At 39.5% G+C, this 25,590-nt stretch overlaps 1 protein-coding gene across 1 annotated transcript in view; it reads right to left on the bottom strand.

Annotated features, from left to right (window-relative positions):
- The window catches only part of LOC106086636 (uncharacterized), a 308,384-nt gene that overhangs the window by 42,809 nt on the left and 239,985 nt on the right, over window positions 1–25,590 (bottom strand). The window contains exons 3-4 of the mRNA XM_013251381.2: window positions 7,963–8,247; window positions 7,394–7,869 (exon numbers count right to left, since the gene is read on the bottom strand). Of these exons, the coding sequence (XP_013106835.1) occupies window positions 7,394–7,869; window positions 7,963–8,247 (761 nt within the window). The remainder of the gene's footprint in view (window positions 1–7,393; window positions 7,870–7,962; window positions 8,248–25,590) is intronic.

Here is a 25,590-nt window from a genome sequence, read left to right as displayed (position 1 = left end):
CAATGAATCACATGATTTACGCGTGACATAACATAACTGCATTTCGCGCCCACAACTAATTATTTTACATTTCATGTTTCAAGTACATACATATTTTATGCATAAATAACGTTATGGGTGAACATGCTAAAGACTAGCAGATAAAACATAGATAGATCGATTGGTTGGCTAGTCAGCCAGATAAAATAATACTTCCAAGTTTCCTATGCAGTTTCCAATGAAAGTAATTGGTGCATAAGATATGGAACGATCGATAGAAACATGCTTAAGTCATACAACAAACAAGACACGAAACGAATGCAGCCCTCTCCACCAGAAATCCACCAATGAAGAGTTAGTTAGCTACTCGCAGATAGCATAGAAACATTCACACAGATTGTTTATCGAATATTTTTTAAGGAAATTTTTTATATACGGAGGCGAAGGCGGCGGTGTCGATGGTGGCGGTAATTGGTGTTTAATGCCACTAAAACAAGGCAATAATAATAACAGCTTTATACATAGAAATCGATGTGGCAGCCAACCAGTGCAATTATAAATGAATTAAGAAAAAACGTTTAAAACACTCAAAACCCCACCAAAACTATATCAAATTGTTTTGCTTAAGTTTTTGTGGGGTGTTTATTGTTTTTCCGTTTGTCATTTTAATGGAATAGTTTTTTTTGTTTTCTTTTCGATTTTATATAAATGTGATTATTTTTGTTATGCAAATTAAGTCTGCCACTGCCACTATGGAGCATTCAAGTGGCCAATCACAATGGTTTTATTGTGTTATATGCTAAACACCTCAATTGATTTTTGCCTCCATATGGTGCTGTTTGCAGTTAGAGATGCTAAAAAATCCGGTTCAAAATTCCAAGTGTGATTGTTTTTAAAGAAATGGAAAAACACAGTGAGACTGAAAGAAACATCAAAATATCGTTTTTCGACCCTATAAGGTATATATATTCTTGATCGTAGTAAAAATCTATGACAATATAGCCATGTCCGTCCATCCGTCTCTCTGTTTAAATCACTCTACAGTCTTTAAAAAAAAGAGATATTGAGCTGAAACTTTGCACAGATTTTTTTTTGTCCATACGCAGAAAAAGTTCGAAGATGGGCTATATCGGACTATGACTCGATATAGCTCCCATATAGACCGATCTGCCGGATTAAGGTTTTAGGCTCATAAAAGCCACATTTATTGTCCGATTTCACCGAAATTTGGGATATTGCGTTGCGTTAGACCACTCGACATCCTTCTTTAAATTGGCCCAGATCGGTCCCGGTTTCGATATAGCTACCTACATGGTAGCTATTCTCGGTAGCGATTTCTTGTTTTGTGGTTTTGGGGCCATAAAAGCGCATTAATTATCGGATTTCACAGAAATTTGGCACAGTGAGTTGTGTTAGGTCAATCGACATCCTTTTTCAATTAGGCCAAGATCGGCCCAAATTTAGACCGATCTCTCGATTTAAGTTCTTGGGCCCATAAAAGGGGCATTTATTGTACGATTTAGCTGAAATTTGGGGCAGTGAGTTGTGTTTGGTCCTTCGACATCCTTTTTATACCCTCCACCATAAGATGGGGGGTATACTAATTTCGTCATTCTGATTGTAACTACTCGAAATATTCGTCTTAGACCCCATAAAGTATATATATTCTTGATCGTCGTGAAATTTTATGTCGATCTAGCCATGTCCGTCCGTCTGTCTGTCGAAAGCACGCTAACTTCCGAAGGAGTAAAGCTAGCCTCTTGAAATTTTGCACAAATACTTCTTATTAGTGTAGGTCTGTTGGTATTGTAAATGGACCATATCGATCCATGTTTTGATATAGCTGCCATATAAACCGATCTTAGGTCTTGACTTCTTGAGCCTCTAGAGTGCGCAATTCTTATCCGATAGGAATGAAATTTTGCACGACGTGTTTTGTTATGACATCCAACAACTGTGCTAAGTATGGTTCAAATCGGTTTATAACCTGATATAGCTGCCATATAAACCGATTTTGGGTCTTGACTTCTTGAGCCTCTAGAGTGCTCAATTCGTATCCGATAGGAATGAAATTTTGCACGACGTGTTTTGTTATGACATCCAATAACTGTGCCAAGCATGGTTCAAATCGGTCCATAACCTGATATAGCTGCCATATAAACCGATCTGGGGTTTTGACTTCTTGAGCCTCTAGAGTGCGCAATTCTTATCCGATTGGAATGAAATTTTGCACGACGTGTTTTGTTATGATATCCAACAACTGTGCCAAATATGGTTCAAATCGGTTCGTAACCTGATATATCTGCCATATAAACCGATCTGGGATCTTGACTTCTTGAGCCTCTAGAGGTCGCAATTATTATCCGATTTGCTTGAAATTTTGTACGACGGATTCTCTCATGACCATTAACATACGTGTTTATTATGGTCTGAATCGGTATATAGCCCGATACAGCTCCCATATAAATCGATCTCTCTATTTTACTTCTTGAGCCCACAAAGGGCGCAATTCTTATTCGAATTGGCTGACATTTTACACAGGTCTCCAACATATAATTTAATTGTGGTCCAAACCGGACCATATCTTGATATCGCTCTAATAGCAGAGCAAATCTTTTCTTATATCCTTTTTTTGCCTAAGAAGAGATGCCGGGAAAAGAACTCGTCAAATGCGATCCTTGGTGGAGGGTATATAAGATTCGGCCCGGCCGAACTTAGCACGCTTTTACTTGTTTAATTTGGCCCAGATCGGTCCAGATTTGGATATAGTTGCTACATATTCCGATCTGCCGATTTAAAGTTTGGACCCGTGAATGGCGCATTTGTTATCCGATTTCGCTGAAATTTGGGACAGTGAGTTGTGTTAGATCACTCGACATCCTACTTCTGGCCCAGATCGGTCCAGATTTGGATCTAGCTGCCATATAGACCGATATCTCGAATTAAAGTCTTGGCCCCATAAAAGGCGCGTTTATAATCCGATTTCGCTGAAATTTGACTCAGTTACTCATGTTAGGCTTTTCGACATTCGTTTTCTATATGGTTCAGATCGGTCTATATTTTGATATAGCTGCCGAAAAGACAAATATTTTGTACTAGAAAATTGAACAGTGGCTTGTATTTAAAAGACCACTCAATGTCCGAGCTGACTTTGGTCCAAATCGGATCATATTTCGATATAGCTGCAATGGGTGCATTAATCGTATTATGACGAAAGGTATCAAAAGTTCGGCCTGGCAGAACTTAATACCTTTTTACTTGTTTATATATATATGCTAGGTGGTGGGTATCCAAAAAGTAAAAAGCCATTTAGTCCGAGGCTTTTTACTTTTTTTTACAATAATTTCTTCAAGTTTTCCGGATGTTGAGCTACTAAGCCGACACCCCAACACAAATTTTTATCGTTATTCAGGTGAAGTCGTGGCATATTTGGCTGACTACCTTGAACAACCTTCCGAGAACTTGAGCTTATGATAGTATGGGGGGCGTACTAATCTAGTCATTCCCTTTGTAACACCTCGAAGTAAGGTATATACATTCTTAATCATCTTGAGATTTCGAGTCGATCTAATAATGTCCATCCCTCCGTTTGCCTTCTGTCGAAATCACAATAGCATTAGAAAGAATGAAGATATCCGCTTGAAATTTTGCACCGAAGCCGAGTCCAAACACGAATGGTTCGGCCGAAAAGCGAATTTTTTTTGGCGAAGCATGGTTTAGTCAGGAAGCCACCGTAGCGCAGAGGTTAGCATGTCCGCCTATGACGCTGAAAGCCTGGGTTCGAGAGCATGGGGAGGCCATTAAAAAACATTTTCAGCGGTGGTTTCCTCTTCTTTTGCTGGCGACATTTGTGAGGTACAATGCCATCTAAAAACTTCTCTCCAAAGAGGCGCCGCACGCCGTTCGGACTCGGCTATAAAAAGGAGGCACCTTATCACTGAGCTTAAACTTGAAGCGGACATCACTCATTGATATGTGAGAAGTTTGCCTCTGTTCCTTAATGGAATGTTCATGGGCAAATTTGCCTTTGCATGGTTCGGTCAACTGGCCAATCAATTACAAACGAATGTGAGTTCCTGGCAAGTCTTGTACTACTGCTGAACATCCTAACGTCTGGTATAAGAAGACGGATATCGCGGGAACATACGCCATTAAAATAACTATGGAGTGGTACAACGCTACCCATATTCCGCCAATGTTCAAGACAAGCAAGTGAGTTGAATTCCCTTCTGTCGTCAACCAACACCATCGTGCTCCGTTGAACCCGGTCCAACAGTTCCTTGTACGACTGTGGAGCTTCTGCCCATATATGGACAGACATCACACAGTATCTTCATGTCCAGAATATCAAGAGTATCTGACTGCTAAATGTCTATAACATTGATAGATATTGACGGTTGTAGTCGTTTAGCGAACCACTTGTTAGACAAGAAACAGCACTGCGTCTTCTGTAGGTTGAAAGCTCTGTTCATTCTACACCACTTGGTAATGACCAACAAAACCGGGGAGAGCATCTCATCCAAAGGCGTCTCCTGTCCCCCATTTTTTATGAACTGAGCCCCTAGAGGCCTCCATTTTCGTCTGAAATTTGTCATAGAGACTACTGTTGTGACTTCCAACATCCATGAAAAGTATGGCCCAAATCGGTCTATAAACCGATATAGCCCCCATACAAACCGATCTACGGTTCTGGTGTTTTGATCCTTAAATCCTTGATCCTTAGAGGCCTCAATTTTCATCCGATTTTACTGAGATTTGGCACAACGACTTCTGTTCTAACTTTCAACATCCGTGTCTAGTGTGGTTTCCTAAAATCCTTAATCTTCAGCTGATTTGGCTGAAATTTGCCACTAAAACTTCGGGTATGATCCGAATCTGAATATAAACTCATATATCACTCTTATAAACCGATCCCCGGAGCTGGTAGGAGCCTCAATTTGCATTGCATGGTGGTAGGTACCCAAGATTCGGTCCGAGCGAACTAAGCACGCTCTTACTTATATGTACTCTCCACCACAGTGTGGGGGTATATAAACTTTGGCATTCCGTTTGTAACACATCGATATATTGGCTTGAGACCCAAAAAAGTATAAAATTTAGCTATGTCTGTCCGTCTGTCTGTCAAAAGCACTCTAACTTTTGAAGAAGTATAGCTAGGCGCTTAAAATTTTGCAGAAATATTTGTTAATAGTGTAGGTCAGAGGGATTGTAATTGGGATCTATCATTCCATGCTTTGGTTGTTGTTGTTGGTGTAACTACATTTGCATGTCGAGGTGGCGATACTCGTCATGCTCCTGTAGGTGAGCAAGCTCGTTCCGGTCTCAAGCACCAATTGCCGCGGGAACAGGGTGGCCATTGGTTAAAGGCGCCAATAATTCGCTTTGTAATATCGAGCATCATAGGCACTCAGTATTTGTTCAAGAGCCGGTACCGCCCGGCCTTCCACTGAGACTCTTCGCTCGAATTTTGGAATTCTTGAGCCTCTAGAGGGGGCATGAGGTGCTTTGTGTTAAATTCCAACAACAGCGCCAAGTATGGCTCAAATCGGTTCATATCCTGATATAGCTGCCATATAAACCCATCTCACGATTTGACTTCTTGAGCCTGTAGATGGTGCACTAACTACCTGTTTTGGTTACAATTTTTCATGTAACGTTTTGGTATGACTTCCAACAACTTTACCGGGAATGGTCCAAATCGATGCATAAACTGATATAGATGCCACATATGATTTCTTGAGACTCAAGAGGGCGCAATTACTATCCGATTTGGCTGAAATTGTGAGCCTGGTATTTTTGTATATCTTCTAACAGCCCTTACAACTACGGTCCATATTGGTCTATAACTTATATAACTCTTTTTTATTTGAAAAAGTCATTCAAAGATCCATGTTGGAGGAAACATAAAATTTGACTCGTTCGAACTGAAAGCTCTTTTACTTGTTATACCCTCCACCATAGGATGGGGGGTATACTAATTTCGTCATTCTGTTTGTAACTACTCGAAATATTCGTCTGGGACCCCATAAAGTATATATATTCTTGATCGTCGAGACATTTTATGTCGATCTAGCCATGTCCGTCCGTCTGTCCGTCCGTCTGTCTGTCGAAAGCACGCTAACTTCCGAAGGAGTAAAGCTAGCCGCTTGAAATTTTGCACAAATACTTCTTATTAGTGTAGGTTGGTTGGTATTGTAAATGGGCCATATCGATCCATGTTTTGATATAGTTGCCATCTAAACCGATCGTGGGTCTTGACTTCTTGAGCCTCTAGAGGGCGCAATTCTTATCCGATTTGTCTGAAATTTTGCACTACGAGTTTTGTTATGATATCCAACAACTGTGCCAAGTATGGTTTAAATCGGATCATAACCTGGCATAGCTGTCATATAAACCGATCTTGGGTCTTGACTTCTTGAGCCTCTAGAGTGCGCAATTCTTATCCGATTAGAATGAAATTTTGCACTACGAGTTTTGTTATGATATCCAACAACTGTGCCAAGTATGGTTTAAATCGGTCCATAACCAAATACAGCTGCCATATAAACCGATCTTGGGTCTTGACTTCTTGAACCTCTAAAGTGCGCAATTCTTATCCGATTGGAATGAAATTTTGCACTACGAGTTTTGTTATGATATCCAACAACTGCGCCAAGCATGGTTCAAAACGGTCCATAACCTGGTATAGCTGTCATATAAACCGATCTTGGGTCTTGACTTCTTGAGCCTCTAGAGAGCGCAATTATTATCCGATTGGAATGAAATTTTGGACGACGTGTTTTATTATGATATCCAACAACTGTGCCTAGTATGATTCAAATCGGTTCATAACCTGATATAGCTGTCATATAAACCGATCTGGGATCTTGACTTCTTCAGCCTCTAGAGGTCGCAATTATTATCCGATTTGCCTGAAATTTTGTACTACGGATCCTCTCATGACCATCAACGTACGTCTTTATTATGGTCTGAATAGGTCTATAGCCCGATACAGCTCCCATATAAATCGATCTCTCTATTTTATTTCTTGAGCCCCCAAAGGGCGCAATTCCTATTCGAATTGGCTGACATTTTATACAGGTCTCCAACATATAATTTAATTGTGGTCTAAACCGGATCATATCTTGATATCGCTCAAATAGCAGAGCAAATCTTTTCTTATATCCTTTTTGTGCCTTAGAAGAGATGCCGGGAAAAGAACTCGAAAAATGCGCTCCATGGTGGGGGGTATATAAGATTCGGCCCGGCCGAAGTTAGCACGCTTTTACTTGTTTGCAAAATACTTAATCCCAAGCCAATGTCAAAAAAATTGTTTAACCGGTTGGGCTGGCCTTTTATTTGCCATCCCTATACTGACAATGTCCCACTTTTCAGCCATTACACACAAGCCCAATATAAAATTATGCAAACTTACCAGAGAATGAAATGATCGTGTTAACATCAACCGGATGCACTGGTTCACCATCTGTGGCAATAACTGTCAAAGTATGACCTTCAATTGTCACCTGAGCGGGACACACAGAGGCAAAGGCATTAATCATGCGGAAGCGATAACGACGACCCGGTGTAATGGTGAATATTTCCAAAGGAGTATTGGTCATGAAACCGGTATTGGGATCACGGAATTGTCCTTTGCCATTGATCAATAGAGACTCGGGATCTTGACCAGTGTTTACAGCCAGACGGCCGGGATAACGTTCTGCAGCATCCTCATGCAGCCAATCGCTGATCAGCATAATGTGTGTAGTCAAATCGAAATCATACAAATGCGAATTGGGATCACGCGATGGTGGCTGGCGTACCACTATGCTGCCATAGAGACCATCGAGTTTTTGAAGACCAGTGTGGGCGTGCCAGAAGTGAGTGCCAGCATTGCCAGTCCATTGATAACTGAAAATAGATGCCAGAGGTATGTGAAATGCATTGTTCCAGATTTATAGGGCAAAGACTTGAGCTGCCTTCAACTTCAAGTTGACAACTTACCGGAATGTGTTGCCTTGCTGAATGGGACATTGTGTAACAAATGGCACGCCATCATAGTACTGGGAGCCTCTCTGCCAGATACCATGCCAATGAATGGTGACTTCCATGCCCTCCATGTGATTTTCAACATCCACGACGACTTTATCATTTTCACACACTTGTATACTGGGACCTGGTATCATACGATTGGCGGTTAAAATACCACGCTCCACTCCATCGGCTAAGACGCATTGACAGTGAGACCAAACGGTGTTGGTGGCATTGGGTGTGCAAACTTGGCAGGCACTGTAAATTCAATTAAATCGAAAAAAGAAACAAAAAAATTACACATTTCAATAAGCTTCAACAATAGGTGAGAAAAAATGAATATTGAATTGACAAGAAGACCACAATTAAAGTGTCTGAGCAAGTTGAAAAACAAGCACAAAAAAACCACAACTTCAAGATTTTCACGTACTTCAAATAGGGTTGGTTGGTAGCCAATAAATAATTAACTCTAGAAGTTCATTGATATCCACATTATCCGACATAAATCAAATGGTGGCAGATATTGAAATTGAAAAAGTTCTCAAGTTGTTAAATCATTGAATTGTGTTTTAGAGACTATATGATAAACATATGAGTCATGGGCTATGACAGAGCGCTGGAAAATGTGTAAAGTATGTAAGAAATCATGTGGCATCTGATATCGATGAAAGTTTGAAAACAGTTTATAGAAAACACTGGACAAGTTTACATTGAAGATAATTTCTAGACATGGGTTTCTATCGGGTAAATACCTAAAGCTTGGGTTTTTATTGGGTAACTATCCAATAAATACCTTTTTTGGATATTTATAGATTTTCAGATATTTTGGTAATGAAATCATTTTTCAAAAAAATGTTTGATGATTTCGCCATGTCCGTCCGTCTGTTGAAATTACGCTACAGTCTTAAAAAATAGAGATATTGAACTGAAATTTTGCACAGATTCTTTTTTGTCCATAAGCAGGTTAAATTCATATAGCCCCCATATAGACCGATCCGCCGATTAAGCGTCTTAGGCCCATAAAAGCCACAATTTTTTATCCGATTTTGCTGAAATTTGGGACAGTGAGTTCTGTCAGGGCCTTCGATATCCATCTTCAATTTGGCCCAGATCGGTCGAGATTTGGATATAGCTGCCATATAGACCGATCCGACGATTTAGGGTCTTAGGCCCATAAAAGCCATATTTATTATCCGATTTTGCTGAAATTTGGGACAGTGAGTTCTATTAGTCCCTTCCACATTTTTCTTCAATTTGGCACAGATCGGTTCAGATTTGGATATAGCTGACATATAGACCGATCAGTCGATTTAAGGTCTTTGGCCCATAAAAGGCGCATTTATTGTCTGATTTTGCCGAAATTTGGGACAATGAGTTGTGTTGGAGCCTTCAACATCTTTCTGCAATTTGGTTCTGATCGGTGCAGATTTGGATATAGCTGCCATATAGACCGATCCGTCGATTTAAGGTCTTAGGCCCATAAAAGCCACATTTATTATCCAATTTGGCTGAAATTTTGGACAGTGAGTTTTATTAGACCCTTCGACATTCTTCGTTAATTTGGCTCAGATCGGCCCAGATTTGGATATAGCTGCCATATAGACCGATCCTCCGATTTGGGGTCATAGGCCCATAAAAGCCACATTTATTATCCAATTTTGCTGAAATTTTGGACAGTGAGTTGTCTTAGGTCAGTCGATATTCCAGTTCAATTTGGCTCAGATCGTTCCAGATTTGGATATAGGTGCCATATAGACCGATCCACCGATTTAGGGTCATATGCCCATAAAAGCCACATTTATTATCCGATTTTGCTGAAATTTTGGACAGTGAGTTGTCTTAGGTCAGTCGATATTCCAGTTCAGTTTGGCTCAGATCGTTCCAGATTTGGATATAGTTGCCATATAGACCGATCCACCGATTTAGGGTTCTATGCTCATAAAAGCCACATTTATTTTCCGATTTTGTGAAATTTTGGACAGTAAGTTGTGTTAGGCCCTTCGACATCTTTCTTCAATTTGGCCCAGATCGGTCCAGATTTGAATATAGCTGCTATATATACCGATCCCGCAATTTAGGGTCTTTCTTAGGCCTATAAAAGCCACATATATTATTCGATTTCGCTGAAATTTTGGACAGTGAGTTGTCTTAGGCCCTTCTACACTTTTCTTCAATTTGACACTGATCGGTTCAGATTTGGATATAGTTGCCATATAGACCGAACTCTCCATTTAAGGTTTTGGGCCCATGAAAGACGCATTTATTGTGCGATTTCGCAGAAATTTGGGACAGTGCGTTGGGTTAGACTCTTCGACATTTTTGGATATAGCGGCCATGTAGACCGATCTTTCGATTTAAAGTCTTGGCCCCATAAAAGACGCATTCATAATCCGATGTTAAGCGGCACGCTGTACGGAATCTGCTGTAAAAGAGAGGTGCCTTATAATTTAGTTAAAATTTGAATATGACATCACTCAGTGATATGTTCCTTTGTGGAATGTTCATAGGCAAATTTGCTTTAGCATATCTGCTATTCCTTAGAGAGGAATGTTCGTGGGCAAATTTGAAACCTAATGGTTGTTTGAACTAAAGGCTATTGAAGCCTCTTTTCTTTATTTTCTTTTCTCATTAATTTATCTTAATTGTGAAAGATATATCAATGAAGATTGCCAATATGACCTGACATAGCCTAAGGTATGTGAAACTGCAAAAATTAACGATTTCAATCAACCTTTTAATCAACCTTTCAATTTACCTCTGAAACCACTAATCGAAATGCATTCCCTTAATTATCTTCATTTAATTTGGAGATTTTCTATTAAAAAAGTTATATGTAACTAATTTGACCTTTTCGCAGCTATTTATCACAACTTTCGGAGACTTCCTACTTTAGCATTAAACCACAAAGTCTCATGCATCTGCAATTTGTGAATGTAACAAATTACTTTAATGTTTACCAGCAATTTTTGGAAATTAATAAAACATGATATCTTTTGCTAAGCACCTTGTTGGCATTTAGACCCCCCAAAGAGGAAAACCGCCAAATTTCCTGCAGCAAAAAATTTAATTGAACAAAACAAACAAACCACAAAAAATCATAAAACAACAAAACACGAATTAACATTCAACTACAATACATCGTGGCCTGAACTCTATCAATAAAAGTTTATTTAATTAAATTTGTAGCAAATATTAGTGCTCAGTCATGAGTGTTGTTGTTGTTGTTCATTTTTCCTTATCTGCATTATAATTTCGTTGAGGCTTCGAAAATACCCCAGAAAATGATGTCGAATAACAAAGGCAATGCGCCAAGCTACTTGGTGATTGTCTACTTTCACGCATCACAAGTGTGGCGATGGTGTTCGAGAGTTTGTATGAGATTTTGAAATGAATGAAATTTAATGTGGAACAACACACACAAGCGTAGACTGAAATAAACTTTTGCAAATAAATGTTTATGTATGAAAAAAGATTCGTATTTTTTTAGTGAGCAACATTTCACTTTGTTGCACAAAAGCAATAAATTGCATTTTTATTTCATTGCTTTTGTCCATTGGTCTTTGAGTTTTCGTCATTTCGCTTATGTGTGCTATGAGAAATTGCTAAAATTTTAAATAAAATTCACATATATTTTACAAAGTATGATAAACATTAACTATAAGACTCTGGAGGGGAGTGGTTATGATGATAAAAATGCTCCTAGTATTTATTTGACAATATTATCTATATTTCGTTAAAAAATTATGTAAACACTAAATGCTTAATTATGGTGCGGTATAAAATGCTTAATTATCTCTTATGTTATGGGAAACGGGAGCTTTCCCTTAGAGAGTCATTAACAAAACAAAAGACTTAAGAAACGAACTTTTTCCATTAGTACTACCATAGATGATTTACAAAGATAACAAATTTGAACTTCGCACATAGAGTGGTTGGTGGCGCTTGTGATTTAAGGTAAATGAGAATTATCTAAGAACGTGTCGCAAATAGAATTCTGCTCTCAATGGAGGTGAGCGGTCATAAGACCCAAAAACATAACTGGCTGTTATGACCTACCCTGATGCGGTCATAACCCCCAAACTTTGTTTGTGCATTATTGCAAATTTTGCCCATGAACATTCCACTAAGGAACAGGGGAAAACTTCTCACATATCAAAGAGTGCAGTCCGATTCAAATTTAAGCTCAATAAAAAGGGGCCTCCTTTTTATAGCCGAGTCCGAACGGCGTGCCGCAATGCGACACCTCTTTGGAGAGAAGTTGTACATGGCACAGTACCTCACAAATGTTGCCAGCATTAGGAGGGGAAAACCACCACTGAAAATTTTTTCTGATGGTCTCGCCAGGATTCGAACCCAGGCGTTCAGGGTCATAGGCGGACATGCTAACCTCTGCGCTACGCTGGCCTCCAATGCCAATGTTTAGCCATTATGGCCGACCAAAATCGGCCAGAACGCCTATTGGACTTTATGACCTTTTTATACCCTACACCACTACTGTGGTACAGGTTATTATAACTTAGTGCATTTGTTTGTAACACCCAGAGGGAAGAGAGATATAACCATTGATAAGTATACCGATCGACTCAGAATCACATTCTGATTCGATTTAGCTATGTTCGTCTGTTTGTCTGTCCATGTTAATTTGTGTACATACTACAGGTCGCAGTTTTCATCCGACCGTCTTCAAATTTGCCTATAGACAAAGCCTATTGAAATTGGAAAAAGTCGGTTAAGATTTAGATATAGCTCCCATATATATATTCGTCCGATTTGCAGCAATAATGCAAAAAATGGTCACTTGTTAACCGACTTGCTTGGCAGCAAGGATTTTCTTATGACTCTCGATGTTACTGGTGAATTTCACAGAAATCGGTTCAGATTTAGATATAGCTCTCACATATATATATCGCCCAAATTTTCTTCCTAGAGCCACTGCAAGCGCATTTATTGACCAATCTCTCTTATGACTCTTGATGTTACTGGTGAATTTCACAGAAATCGGTTCAGATTTAGATATAGCTCTCACAAATATATATATCGCCCCATTTTTCTTCCTAGAGCTACTGCAAGCGCATTTATTGACCAATCTTTCCAACATTTTGTACAGCGCTTTCCCCGATGACGACGGTTCAGATTTAGATATAGCTCCCATATGCATGTTTGTCAGATTTGGACTAATATTGCAATAAAATGCTCATTTGTTAACCGATTGTCTCAAATTTTGTCTGGAAGGATTTTCTTATGTCTTTGAATATTTCTGGTGAACTGTATAGAATTCGGTTTGGATTTATATATAGCTGCTATATGTGTATTTCGCCAAATTTGCACTTCTAGGGTCACTGCAAGGGACTATCGTGATTTTGACATATGGACGGACGGACATAGCTAGTTGGACTCAGAATGTCGAAACGATCAAGAACATCTATACTTTATAGGGTCCTAAATCGATATTTCGGAGTGTTATAAACTGAATGACTAGATTAGTCTATCCCTATTCGATGGTGGTGGATTTCATGAGCCTAAGACCCTTAATCGGGGATCGTTCTATATGGGGGTATATATTAAGATACAGACCGATCTGAATCATATTTGGCACAGATGTGAGTCTTAGCACAAATCGTTGTGCCAAATTGGATTATAAATACATCTTTTATGAGCCAAAGACAATAACTCGCGAGACCGGTCTATATGGGGTATATATCAAGATATAGTCCAATTTAACCCATTTTCGAACTTAACCTGCCTATGGACAAAAAGAGAATCTGTGCAAAGATTCTGCTCTATATCTTCGTTTTTAAAGACTGTAGCGTGATTTCAACAGATAGGCGGGTGGACGGACATTGCCAGATCATCTTAGATTTTTATGAGAACCAAGAATAGATAGACTTTATTAGGTCGGAAATAAATATGTCGATGTGTTGCAAACGGAATGACAAAATAAATATACCCCCATCATTCGGTGGTGGGTATGAGAATGATTATTTTTAACCCGGTCATTTATGCGAGGTTTTATGAAGAGGTTTCTTAGAATAACAACATATCATAGCGTAGTTCTTTCTGATACTGGGGAAATACGCAAAACAGCCATATAAAGAACAGATAAAAGTTCGATAAGTTCTCTTGGGCCGAATCTTACATACCCTCCACCATGGATATCATTTGACACGTTCTTTGAATGATTTTTATACCCTGCACCACCACTGTCGTACAGGGTATTATAGATTTGTGCATTTGTTTGCAACGCTAAAAAGGAAAAGAGCTAGACCCATCGATAAGTATACGGATCGGCTTAGAATCACTTGCTGATTTGATTTAGCTATGTCCGTCTGTCCATGTATTCTTGTAATCAAGGTACAGGTCGCATTTGTTGTCCGATTTTCACAAAATTTTGTATAAGTGTCTTTTTTGGTTCAAGGACGAACGCTATTGATTTTGAAAAAAATCAAAATCAATCGGTCCAGATATAGATATAGCTCCCATATATATCTTTCATCCGATGTGTCCTTTTAAGGCTGTGGCAGCCACAATTTTGATCCGATCATTAAAAAATTTGCAACGAAGTGTTTTTTTCAACGACCCAAAATGCTTGCAAAATTTAATTGAAATCGGTTCAGATTTAGATATAGCTCCCATATATATCATTCATCCGATATGCCCTTCTAAAGCTGTAGGAGCCGCAATTTTGGTGTGATCTCTACCAAATTTGGAATGAAACGTTCCGTGTAACATCCCAATTTGTGTGCAAAATTTCATCTAAATCGGTTCAGGTATAGGTATAGCTCCCATATAAAGGGTGAGGTTAGGATTTTCATGCATTAGTATTTGACAGATCACGTAGGATTTCAGACATGGTGTCAAAGAGAAAGATGCTCAGTATGCTTTGACATTTCATCATGAATAGACTTACTAACGAGCAACGCTTGCAAATCATTGAATTTTATTACCAAAATCAGTGTTCGGTTCGAAATGTGTTCATTCACCATAACGTTGCGTCCAACAGCATCTTTATAACTTTCGTCCAATTTGACCTATAAGGCGGTAGAAGGCACAATTTTGGTCCGATCTTTACAAAATTTGGCACGAAGTGCTTTTTGTAACGTCTCAATATGTGTGCAAAATTTCATCATAATCGGATCAGATTTATATATAGCTCCCTAGTATATCTTTCATCCGATATGCCCTTTTGAAGCTGTAGTAGCCACAATTTTGGTCACATCCTTACAAAATTTGGCATAGAGCATTTTATTCAATGTTCTCATATGCTTGCAAAGTTCCATAAAAATCGGTCCAGATTTAGATATAGCTCCCATATATAGTTTTGATCCGATATGGGCTTTTAAGGCTGTAGAAGCCACAATTTTGGTCCGATCTTTTGCAAAATTTGGCATGGGCCGTTTTATTCAACGTCCTTATATGTGTGCAAAGTTTCATAAAAATCGGTTCAGATTTAGATACTGCTCCCATATATAACTTTCAACCGATATACCATTTTAAAGCTGTAGGAGCCACAATTTCGCTTCGATCTCTACAAAATTTTTCATGAGATGGTTTAATTGACATCCCAATACATGCGCACAATTTCATCAAAATTGATTTAGATATCTTTTATGCGGTTCGATTTTTAGGGCTGTAGAAGCCACAATTTTCGTACCATCGTAAGAAAATCGTATAAGGTTCTATTCGATATTTCAATAGGTATGCAAAATTAAAGTCTGACTATATTTGGATATAAGTGCTATCTATTAAAAGTATTACGTGTACTCGGTGGTGTAGGGTATATTTTTGCATACAAGCAGCCTACCCTTGAGTGGTTCTTTCTCTTAATCATAGTTACAATAAAATATTTTGCATTATGTATCGTTCGTATAACACACCCACAGCCATTAAATCGATTCTGACTAATAAAGAAATATTAAACAATAAATAATTTCTCCATATCTTTTAGATATCCTATATGATATCCATGCCCTGTCAAAGCAACATTTGTGATAACTTTGAGATAATGGTTATTAATGATCGTCTTGATGGATGTGATTTTGTGCCATAATTGCCCGTTACAATACTCTGATAAATATTATTAATGGTCATTGATTTAAGGCGATTTAAATGTGATTTGTTGGACTCCTACTCTAGGCACTTATTCATCATAATCAAGTTATCGCCAACTATTCACTAAACACTGTTGGGCATTAAATGTCGTGAAATCGAATCAATCAAGCCCACAATACAAACGAATTGTGGTCATTTAATTATTTTGATTAGTGGCAATTTTATGGTATATGTTGTAGAACAAATGTTTGGCAAGTGTGTGATATGTATTGCATGAGAAAATTTATATTGAGTAGAATTTTACAATATGGGTTTTTTTTTTTTTGTGAAACTGTGATTTCTATATGGTATGATATGAAGGTGAGTAGTTTAGCATAACTTGATAACAAGAAATGTCTCTGCTTGTGATTCCTCTGCTTGTGATTCCTATAAACCCTGGCTGTCCGATTCCCGAAAGTATGTAAGCATTCTACCTTCCAAACGAATAAAGCTTTCTTTCAGACAAAATTTGAATACATTGCACACTACTGGAAATGGCCAAGAATCCCTATGATGCAAATGCGAATTTGATCATGAACATTACAGAAACTGGGGCTAACTTCTCACAAATCAATGAGTGCTGTCCGATTTAATTTTAAGTTCAATGATAAGGGACCTCCTTTTTATAGCCTAGTCCGAACGGCGTGCAGCAGAGAGACACCTCTTTGAAGAGAAGTTTTACATGGCATAGTACCTCACAAATGTTGCCAGCATTAGGAGGGGAAAACCACCGCTGAAAATTTTTCTGATGTCCCTGCCAGGATTCGATCGCAGGCATTCAGCGTTATAGGCGGACATGTTAACCTCTGCGCTACGGTGGCCTCCCTATGATACTAATAATAATATTTTTAAAATTTGTGTTTATGCTTAAAAACACCAACACTGTTAATTATAGAAGAATATCCTGTTGTGTTGGTATTTTAAATAAATAAATATAAATGAAAACAAGTAAAAAGGCGTTAAGTTTGGCCGGGCCGAACTTTGGATACCCACCACCTCGGGTATACATGTTAACCACCTTTCGTCATAATCCGGTGAAAAATGCATACCTTATGCCCCATAGCAGTTATATCGAAATACAATATGTTCCGATTTGGACCAAATACTTATAAGTACAAGTCATTGTTCAATTGTGTATAGCAAAATATTGGTCTTCTAAGTAGCTAAATCTAACAATAAACCGATCTGAACCATATACGACACAGACGTCGAAAAAACTATCATAAGTCACTGTGTAAAATTTCAGTGAAATCAGATTATAAATGCTCCTTTTATGGGTCCAAGGCTTTAAATCGAGATATAAGTCTATATGGCTGCTATATAAAATTTCTGGACCGATATGGGCCAATTTGCAGAAAGTTGTCCACAATTTTGGATAAATCGGACAATAAATGCGCCTTTTATGGGCCCAAAAACCTGAAATCGAGAGATCGGTCTATATGGCAGCTATATCCGAATCTGGACCGATCTGAGCCAAATTGAAGTGGGATATCGTCTGGCCTAGTACAACTCACTGTCACAAATTTCATTAAAATCGGATAATAAATGTAGCTTTTATTGGCCTAAGACTCTAAATCGGCGGATCGGCCTATATGGCAGCTATATCCAAATCTGAACCGATCTGAACCAAATTAACGAAGGATGTCGAAGGGCCTAACTAACATAACTCACTGTCCTAAATTTTGACAAAATCGGTCAATAAATGCGCCTATTATGGGTCCAAGACCTTAAATCGAGAGATCGGTCTATATGGCAGCTATATCTAAATCTGCACCGTTCTGGTCCAAATTGAAGTGGGATGTCGACTGTCAAAAATTTCAGCAAAATTGGAGACTAAATGTGGCTTTTAGGGGCCCAAGACCTTAAATCGAGAGATCGGTCTATATGGCAACTGTATCAAAATCTGGACCGGTCTGGGTCAAACTAAATCAGAATGTCGAAGGGCCTAACGCAACTCACTGTCCCAAATTTCAGTATAATCGGATAGTAAATGTAGCTTTTATTTGCCTAAGACCTTAAATCGGCGGAACGGTCTATATGGAGGCTATATCAAGATTTAGTCCGATATAGACCATCTTCGAATTTGACCTGCTTATGGACAAAAAAAGAATCTGTACAAAATTTCAGCTCAATATCTCTATTTGTAAAGTCTGTATCGTGATTTCTATAGACAGACGGACGGACATGACTAGATCGTCTTAGATTTTTACGCTGATCAAGAATATATACACTTAATAGGGTCGGAAATGGATATTTTGATTTGTTTCAAAAGGAATGACAAAATGAATATACCTCCATCCTTCGATGGTGGGTATAAAAATACGGGTATTATAGTTCGAGGTCTCAAAATCGGGATATCGTTCTATATCAAGATTTAGTGCTATAGAGCCCATCTTCGAACTGAACCTGCTTTTTGTAAACAAAATTGTCTGGTTCCAGCTCAATATCTTAATTTTTATACCCTCCACCATAGGATGGAGGTATACTTATTTCGTCATTCTGTTTGAAACACCTCTAAATATGCGTCTAAGACCCCATAAAGTGTTAATATTCTTGATCGTCATGTCATTTTAAGTCGATCTAGCCATGTCTGCCGTCTGTCCGTCCATCCGTCTGTCTGTCGAAAGCACGCTAACTTTCAAAGGAGTAAAGCTAGCCACTCGAAATTTTGCACAAATACTTTTTATTAGTGTAGGTCGGTTGGTATTGTATATGGGTCAAATCGGTCCATGTTTTGATATAGCTGCCATATAAACCGATCTTGGGTCTTGGCTTCTTGAGCCTCTATAAGGCGCAATTCTTATCCGATTTTATTGAAACTTTGCACATAGTGTTTTGATATCACTTCCAAAAACTACGCTAAGTTTGGTTCTACATCGGTCCATAACTGGATATAGCTGTCATATGAAACGATCTTGGGTCTTGACTTCTTGAGCTTCTAGAGGACGCAATTCTCGTCCGATTTTATTGAAATTTTGCACGTAGTGTTTTGGTAGCACTTGTAACAATTGCGCTAAGTATTGTTTAATTCGGTCCATGTTTTGATATAACTGCCATATAAACCGATCTTGGGTCTTGACTTCTTGAATCTCTAGAGGGCGCAATTCTCGTCCGATTTAACTGAAATTTTGCATATAGTGTTTTGGTATCATTTCTAACAACTGTGCTAAGTATGACTCAAATCGGTTAATAATCTGGTATAGCTGTCATATAAACCGATCTTACATCTTGACTTTTTGAGCCAATAGAGCGCGCAATTCTCATCTGATTTGGCTGCAATTTTGCATGAGGTGTTTTGTTATGGCTTTCAATAACTGTGCTAAGTATGGCGTAAATCGGTATAGAACCTGATATAGATGTCATATAAACCGATCTGGGATATTGACTTCTTGAACCTCTAGAGGGCGCAATTCTCATCCGGCTTCACTCATGACCTTTAACGTACGTGTCTAATATAGTCTGAATCGACCAATAGCTTGATACTGCTCCCATATTAACCTCTCTCCCGATTGCCCCTACAAGGCGCAATTCTTATCCGAATGAGCTGAAATATTTTACAATGATTTCTACAGTGTTCAGCATTCATTAATGGTCCGAATGGCACTATAACTTGATATAGCTCCAATAGCATAACAGATCTTATTCAATATTCTATGTTTGTCTAAAAAGACATACCGCGCATAGAACTCGACAAATGCGATCAATGGTGGAGGGTATATAAGATTCTGCCCGGCCGAACTTAGCCCTCTCTTATTTGTTAAAGGCTGTGGCTTGATTACAACATACTGATGGACATGTGTAGATGGGCTTAGAATATTACATTTTATATACTTTGTGGGACCGGAAATGGATATTTTGATAGGTAAAGGTGGCCACTGTAGTTGGTTAGCATGTCCGCCTATGACGCCGAACGCCTGGGTTTGAATCCTGGCGAGAACATCAGAAAAAATTTTAGTGGTGGTTATTCCCTTCAAATGCTGGCGTCATTTTTGTGGTACTATGCCATATAAACACTTCTTCGTAAAAGGTGTTGCATTTCGGCGCTCCGTTCGGACTCCGCTATCAAAACGAGAAACCTTATTATGAAACATAAAAAACTTGAGACGAACAGTACTCATTGATGCGTAAGAAGTTAGGCTTTGTTCTTAAATGGAATGTTCATGGGGATATCTGCATTAGAAACGGAGTGAAAAAATATCAAACGCCTCTTCACTGGTGCTGCCGTTGAATATAATTCTAGTCCTATGATTTTTGTGGTGCTTCAAGGCACATCTCAATATGTAAATTTGCCCATGAACATTCCATTAAGGAACATGGGCAAACTTCTCATATATCTGTGAGCGCTGTCCGATTCAAGTTTTAAGCTTAATGTTAAGGGGCTTCCTTTTTATAGCTGAGTCCGAGCGGTGTGAGTGCGACACCTCTTTGGGGAGAAGTTTTTACATGGCAAAGCTTAACAAACGTTGCCAGCATTGGGAGGCTATAACCTCCTATGAAAAATTTTCTGATATTCTCGCCAGGACAATGAGATGTAAGGCAATTAACAAGGCTTTCGTTGTTTAGTGTAATGTTCAAATATTTTGTCAATGAAATGTTCGTCTCAAATCCCTAAAGGATGTCTCTACCATTACAATTATCATCTTAGTAAATACAAACACTAATTTATCTACAGATGTCTGGGAACTCCATATACGTAGCAAACTAGCAAGTTCGTGTCTTAAGTCTTTTGTTTCAGGATTCCACTCTCCAGCGATTTTAATGAATGTTTTTGCATATATCAGTTTTATTTCAAAAATTTTACTTTCATTCACCTTTTGCTTGCTGAGGATGTGAAACACCACAGCATCATTGAAGGCTGTAAACATTCACTGCGGAAGCTGAGCTAACCAACCGGGAATGTCAAGTTATTAGACGTTTGCAACTACTTCGAATGCCGACAACGCACTCCCGTTGCAATGAAAATTTCCAGGCACATCGTAAAATAAAACAAAACAAAAATGCAATAAATTCAGTTTATAAAACCGCATAATTACAATTGGAGATGCAGCCGCTATATAAAGCCGAAAATACCAGTCAGCCAAAATGAACATTATCAAATGATTTGTGGGATTTTCTTGTTGCGGTTGATAGTCATTATGCTTCAGCATTCTGCCAACGCCAAAGTGGCCCAATCAGATACATCACTCATTTAAGCTCATCCTCATCGTTATTAACCAGCAGTACCACAGCTAGCAGTATCATCATTGTCATCCATCGTGTGCCTAGCTTATCGTGCAAGTCATGGTAAGTAAGAGTGTGAAGCCCAAATAGGCTCCAAAATTAGAAAATATGCAAAGCCAATCACCGACTATATTCATACATAAAATCAAAGTGGCCACTTTGGCCACTATCAAATATGACATAAGATGTGTGCTATGAAAATGCTGCATTGCATCATTGTTTGTATGCAAAATCCCAAAAACACCGACAACTTTGTGTGTTTCATTAAACAAAATCAGCTAAATATTTGTGGCAGGATTATTTATGTGCGTGTCTGGTTACTATTAAGGTCAATGACCTTTGCATAACTTTTATATTGTGTTGGATGTGGCAACACAGTCGGAGAACATTAAGTGTTTAAATTCGATAATCATGCTTGTCAGCCATTCAAAAAATCATATTATGTTACGATTTTAAAATAGGCGACCATTAAAATGTTGTATCAATGCAGTTTATTATACAAAGTGAATAAATGGCATAAGGTATGCCTTTGTGTAACCGCTAAACGTTTTTCTCATGAACTGTTTATTAAGGAACTAAGATTTACGAGGAACTTTTCTCATATCATCTTGTGGTGTCTGTTTAAAGTTATTTCCCAATTATAAGGAGACTGCTTTTGATAATAAAATGCACACGGTGGTCCAAATTGGCGTATAGATTGGCATTCGACTATGGCCCCAGGTTTGAATCATGGCGAGAACTTCGTAATAAAAGTTACCAACTAACTGGTCGCCCCGGGTAGCCTAGTCTCTTCCCAAAGGAGACCTGTTCAGGCGCTACTGTGGTATTGCAACGGTTGAAAATTGTCTAAGTGGGTTTATTTAGAAAATAGGTTGAAAAGAGGGTGCGGATATTTATCCGCCCATGCCACTACAGACATACACCTAAGGCAGTAATCGGCTTGTTGTGCGCTCTAAATACTAAAAAGTAACCTCTAACCTAATTTTTTGCCATGTGTCCTATCGTCGCCTCGATTATATCCCGATGGTATGAGTTGCTTCTATCCTCAACCCATTCTCCCATCGCCTTATGTCTCATAGCTGCAATGGTTGCCTCACATTTCATCTGTTTGTCTATATGTCGGATATCTAGAATAGTCTCCAGTGCTCTAGTGGGCGCGGTCTGATCTTTCCGCCTATGCCAAGACAACATGTTTAAGGCAGGAATTCCGTGCCGCTTACAAAAATCCTAATTGTTTTCCATATCATGCCCTTTAGTTGGTTTATGTCTGGTATTGTTCCCCCACCTAAGTGCCGATGTCTTTTAGCCGCGAAAGCCGGGCAATGAAATAGGAAATGCTCCAACGTCTCATCATCTTCCCCACATGAACTACATATGCTATCACTTGCCGCACAGATTTTGCATAAGTGAGCTCCTAGTCCTATGAATCCAGTTGCAAAATGCAAATGCAAATTTTACCCATGAACATTCCACAAAGGAACATGGGGCAAACTTCTCACATATCAATGAGTGCAGTCCGATTCAAATTTAAGCTCAATGATAAGGGGCCTCCTTTTTATAGCCGAGACCGAACGGCGTGCCGCAGTTCGACATCTCTTCGGAGAGATGTTTTATATGGTACAGTACCTCACAAATGTTGCCAGCATTAGGAGGGGAGAATCACCGCTGAAAATTTTTTCTGGTGCTCTCGCCAGGATTTGAACCCAGGCGTTCAGCGTCATAGGCGGAAATGCTAACCTCTGCGCTACGGTGGCCTCCATGAATGAATCCTGTTATGATACCGAAAGCTATATTGATCTCCTGCTTGCTTCCTTTCAGTAACAGCATCGTTTTCTCACGATCTAGATATCCCCATAGGATTTTCGTCGTCGTGCCAACCGGTTCGCTATTCCACAAGGTTACCTGCGCGATCGTAGTCCAGGCTCTAAACTCGGACTGCGTCGACCCTAAAAGCTTCGGGTTACCAAGTTTGTTGACGGCAGTCCTCTGACCTTTACTGCCAAATTGTTTGTTTTTTCATTCCCCCTTATCCTGCAATGGCCCGGCACCCAAGCGATGCGTATCGTGTCATTCTAAGAGAAGGTATTAAACTCTTCTAACACTCAAACATAGTTCGTGGCCTTACCATACTGGTTGTTATTGCCCTTATGGCCAGTTAACTGTCCGTAAAGATGTTCACACTCGAAGTCCCTTCGTTAGCCCCGCACCACCTCACGCATTCCGTGATCGCCCGGATCTACGACTACCAGACCCAACTATGGTCAGGCAGTCTAAAACAGATTTCAGTCCCTGGCTTCTCAATGTAGACCCTCAGGCCCACTCTGTTCTCTAACTTTGATTGATCCGTGTAACATGATCTTCCAGATGGCAATACTAGGGTTCCGTTAATCCAAGGCCGTGCCACTGGCAGCAGTGCCTCGCACTTGACCTCAAGTTTCGTCTCAAGTTTTCGATCGGGAACCTCTTCCATTCCTTCCAGGTGTCCTATCGTCACCTCGATTATATCGCTATGGTATGAGTTGCTCCCATCTTCAATCCATTCTGCCATTGCCTTGAGTCTCATAGCTGCAATGGCTGCCTCACACTCAATTTGTATGTCTATGGGTCGGATATCTAGAATAGTCTCCAGTGCCCTAGTGGGCGTGGTCCTAATCGCTCCGCCTATGCCAAGACAACATGTGCTCTGAACCTGTTGTATGGTCCTTATGTTGCACTTTTTCCCCATAGCAGTCCACCAAACTACGGAGGTGTAAGTAAGTATTGGTCTAATCATGCTTCTGTAGAGCCAGTGGACTATCCTCGGATAGTCTATGTAGACGGCCCGTCTTCATAGTGCCCAACATCTGTAAGCTTTTTCGGTACGCTCCTGAATGTGACACTTCCAATTAAGTTTCCTATCCAAGATCACTTCTTATTATTTGATTTTGTCAGATATAAAAATCATCTATTGAGGAAACGTGGTGCATTAAATTTGCCCACCTTTGCAAGGAAGGCAACTCTTGCACTATATACCTGTAAGAGAGCTAATGACAAAAGATGGGTAGTTTAAACAGAGTGTAATGCATTGGGTATGTACTGCAGTTGTCAGTCCTATAATGCTGTATGGTGTTGTGGTCTGGTGGACAACGCTTCAAAAGTCCACCTACTGCTCAATACTTAGTCGGATCCTTAGGATGGCTTGTTTTTGCATAACAGCCACACTGAGGATAACACCATCTAATCCCGTCACTGCTGTGAGGCTGAGCGGGCTTTCTTTTGGTCATGTGGCGGCTAGCGACACTGTGTCATCCCCCATACAATGCCCGTTGTTTCAGATAGTGTGGATTGCGCATTGCCTGAGCCGCTTTTTATAAAAAGAACTGTGCCACTTTTCCTGACAGAATCCATTGGAACTACAATATCCCTGGTAATAGAAGTAACATAGACTTCTATATGGATGGTTCCAAACTAGACGACTAGGTGGGCTGAACTCTGAAGAACTTGGACTGGTCACATCGAGAAGGTAACCCGACAATTGCGGTGGAATGTCTAAAAAATAATCTCACAACGATGATTGGCATACAAATCTTCTTAAACAGCCAGTCATTCATTAAATCTCTTGCGAACATATTTCTGAATTTGAGAATCGCCCTCTACTGTATCAGATCTCTCAACTGGCTGAATAGTTCAAAATTTACCTGTTCTAGGTGCCGGTAAATAGAGATATCCCAGGGAGTTTTTGAGCAGACGATTTTGCGAGACTAGGGACAGCCTTACACATTCCAAGGGAACTGGAATCTGTTGATATGCCTAAGCGTTATTTAAGCTAAGTCTTTAGGATCAGGCTTGAAGCTCAACGAATGATAAAGGGGTACAAATACCTAATGCCTCTGGATATTGTGGCTAGCCAAATTGCTGCGACCACTACTGTGAGGCTGAGGGAGCCTTCTTTCCCTCATACCATGTACAAAATGGGGATTGCGAACACTCCAGAATTCCAAGTTCTGTCGCTAGCTAGAACAGACGTCTCAGTCATTGCGTCCGTTATGAAAGTTGCAAGTAACGACTTTTGCAGAAGCTGTGAGTCCGTCGAGGAAGAAGAGACTATAGACCATTTGCTGTCTGTGTGTCCCGCACTGGCAGCCAGAAGGTCTTTACCGTTAGCTTCTCATTTCTTTGAGAACTTGTCTGATTTAGCGGGCGGATGGGAACATTTGCAAGTTGTTGGGCTTTTAAAAGCCATCTGAATGGTTCAATGGTAGAAACTAGAACGCATCTTTCTTTCTCTTGCTCCTGTGGTGTCACCATGAACGA

Source organism: Stomoxys calcitrans, chromosome 5, assembly GCF_963082655.1.
Source record: "Stomoxys calcitrans chromosome 5, idStoCalc2.1, whole genome shotgun sequence".
NCBI lineage: Eukaryota > Metazoa > Arthropoda > Insecta > Diptera > Muscidae > Stomoxys > Stomoxys calcitrans.
Note: the sequence above shows the minus strand (reverse complement) of the source record. Positions and strands in the feature narration are given on the sequence as shown.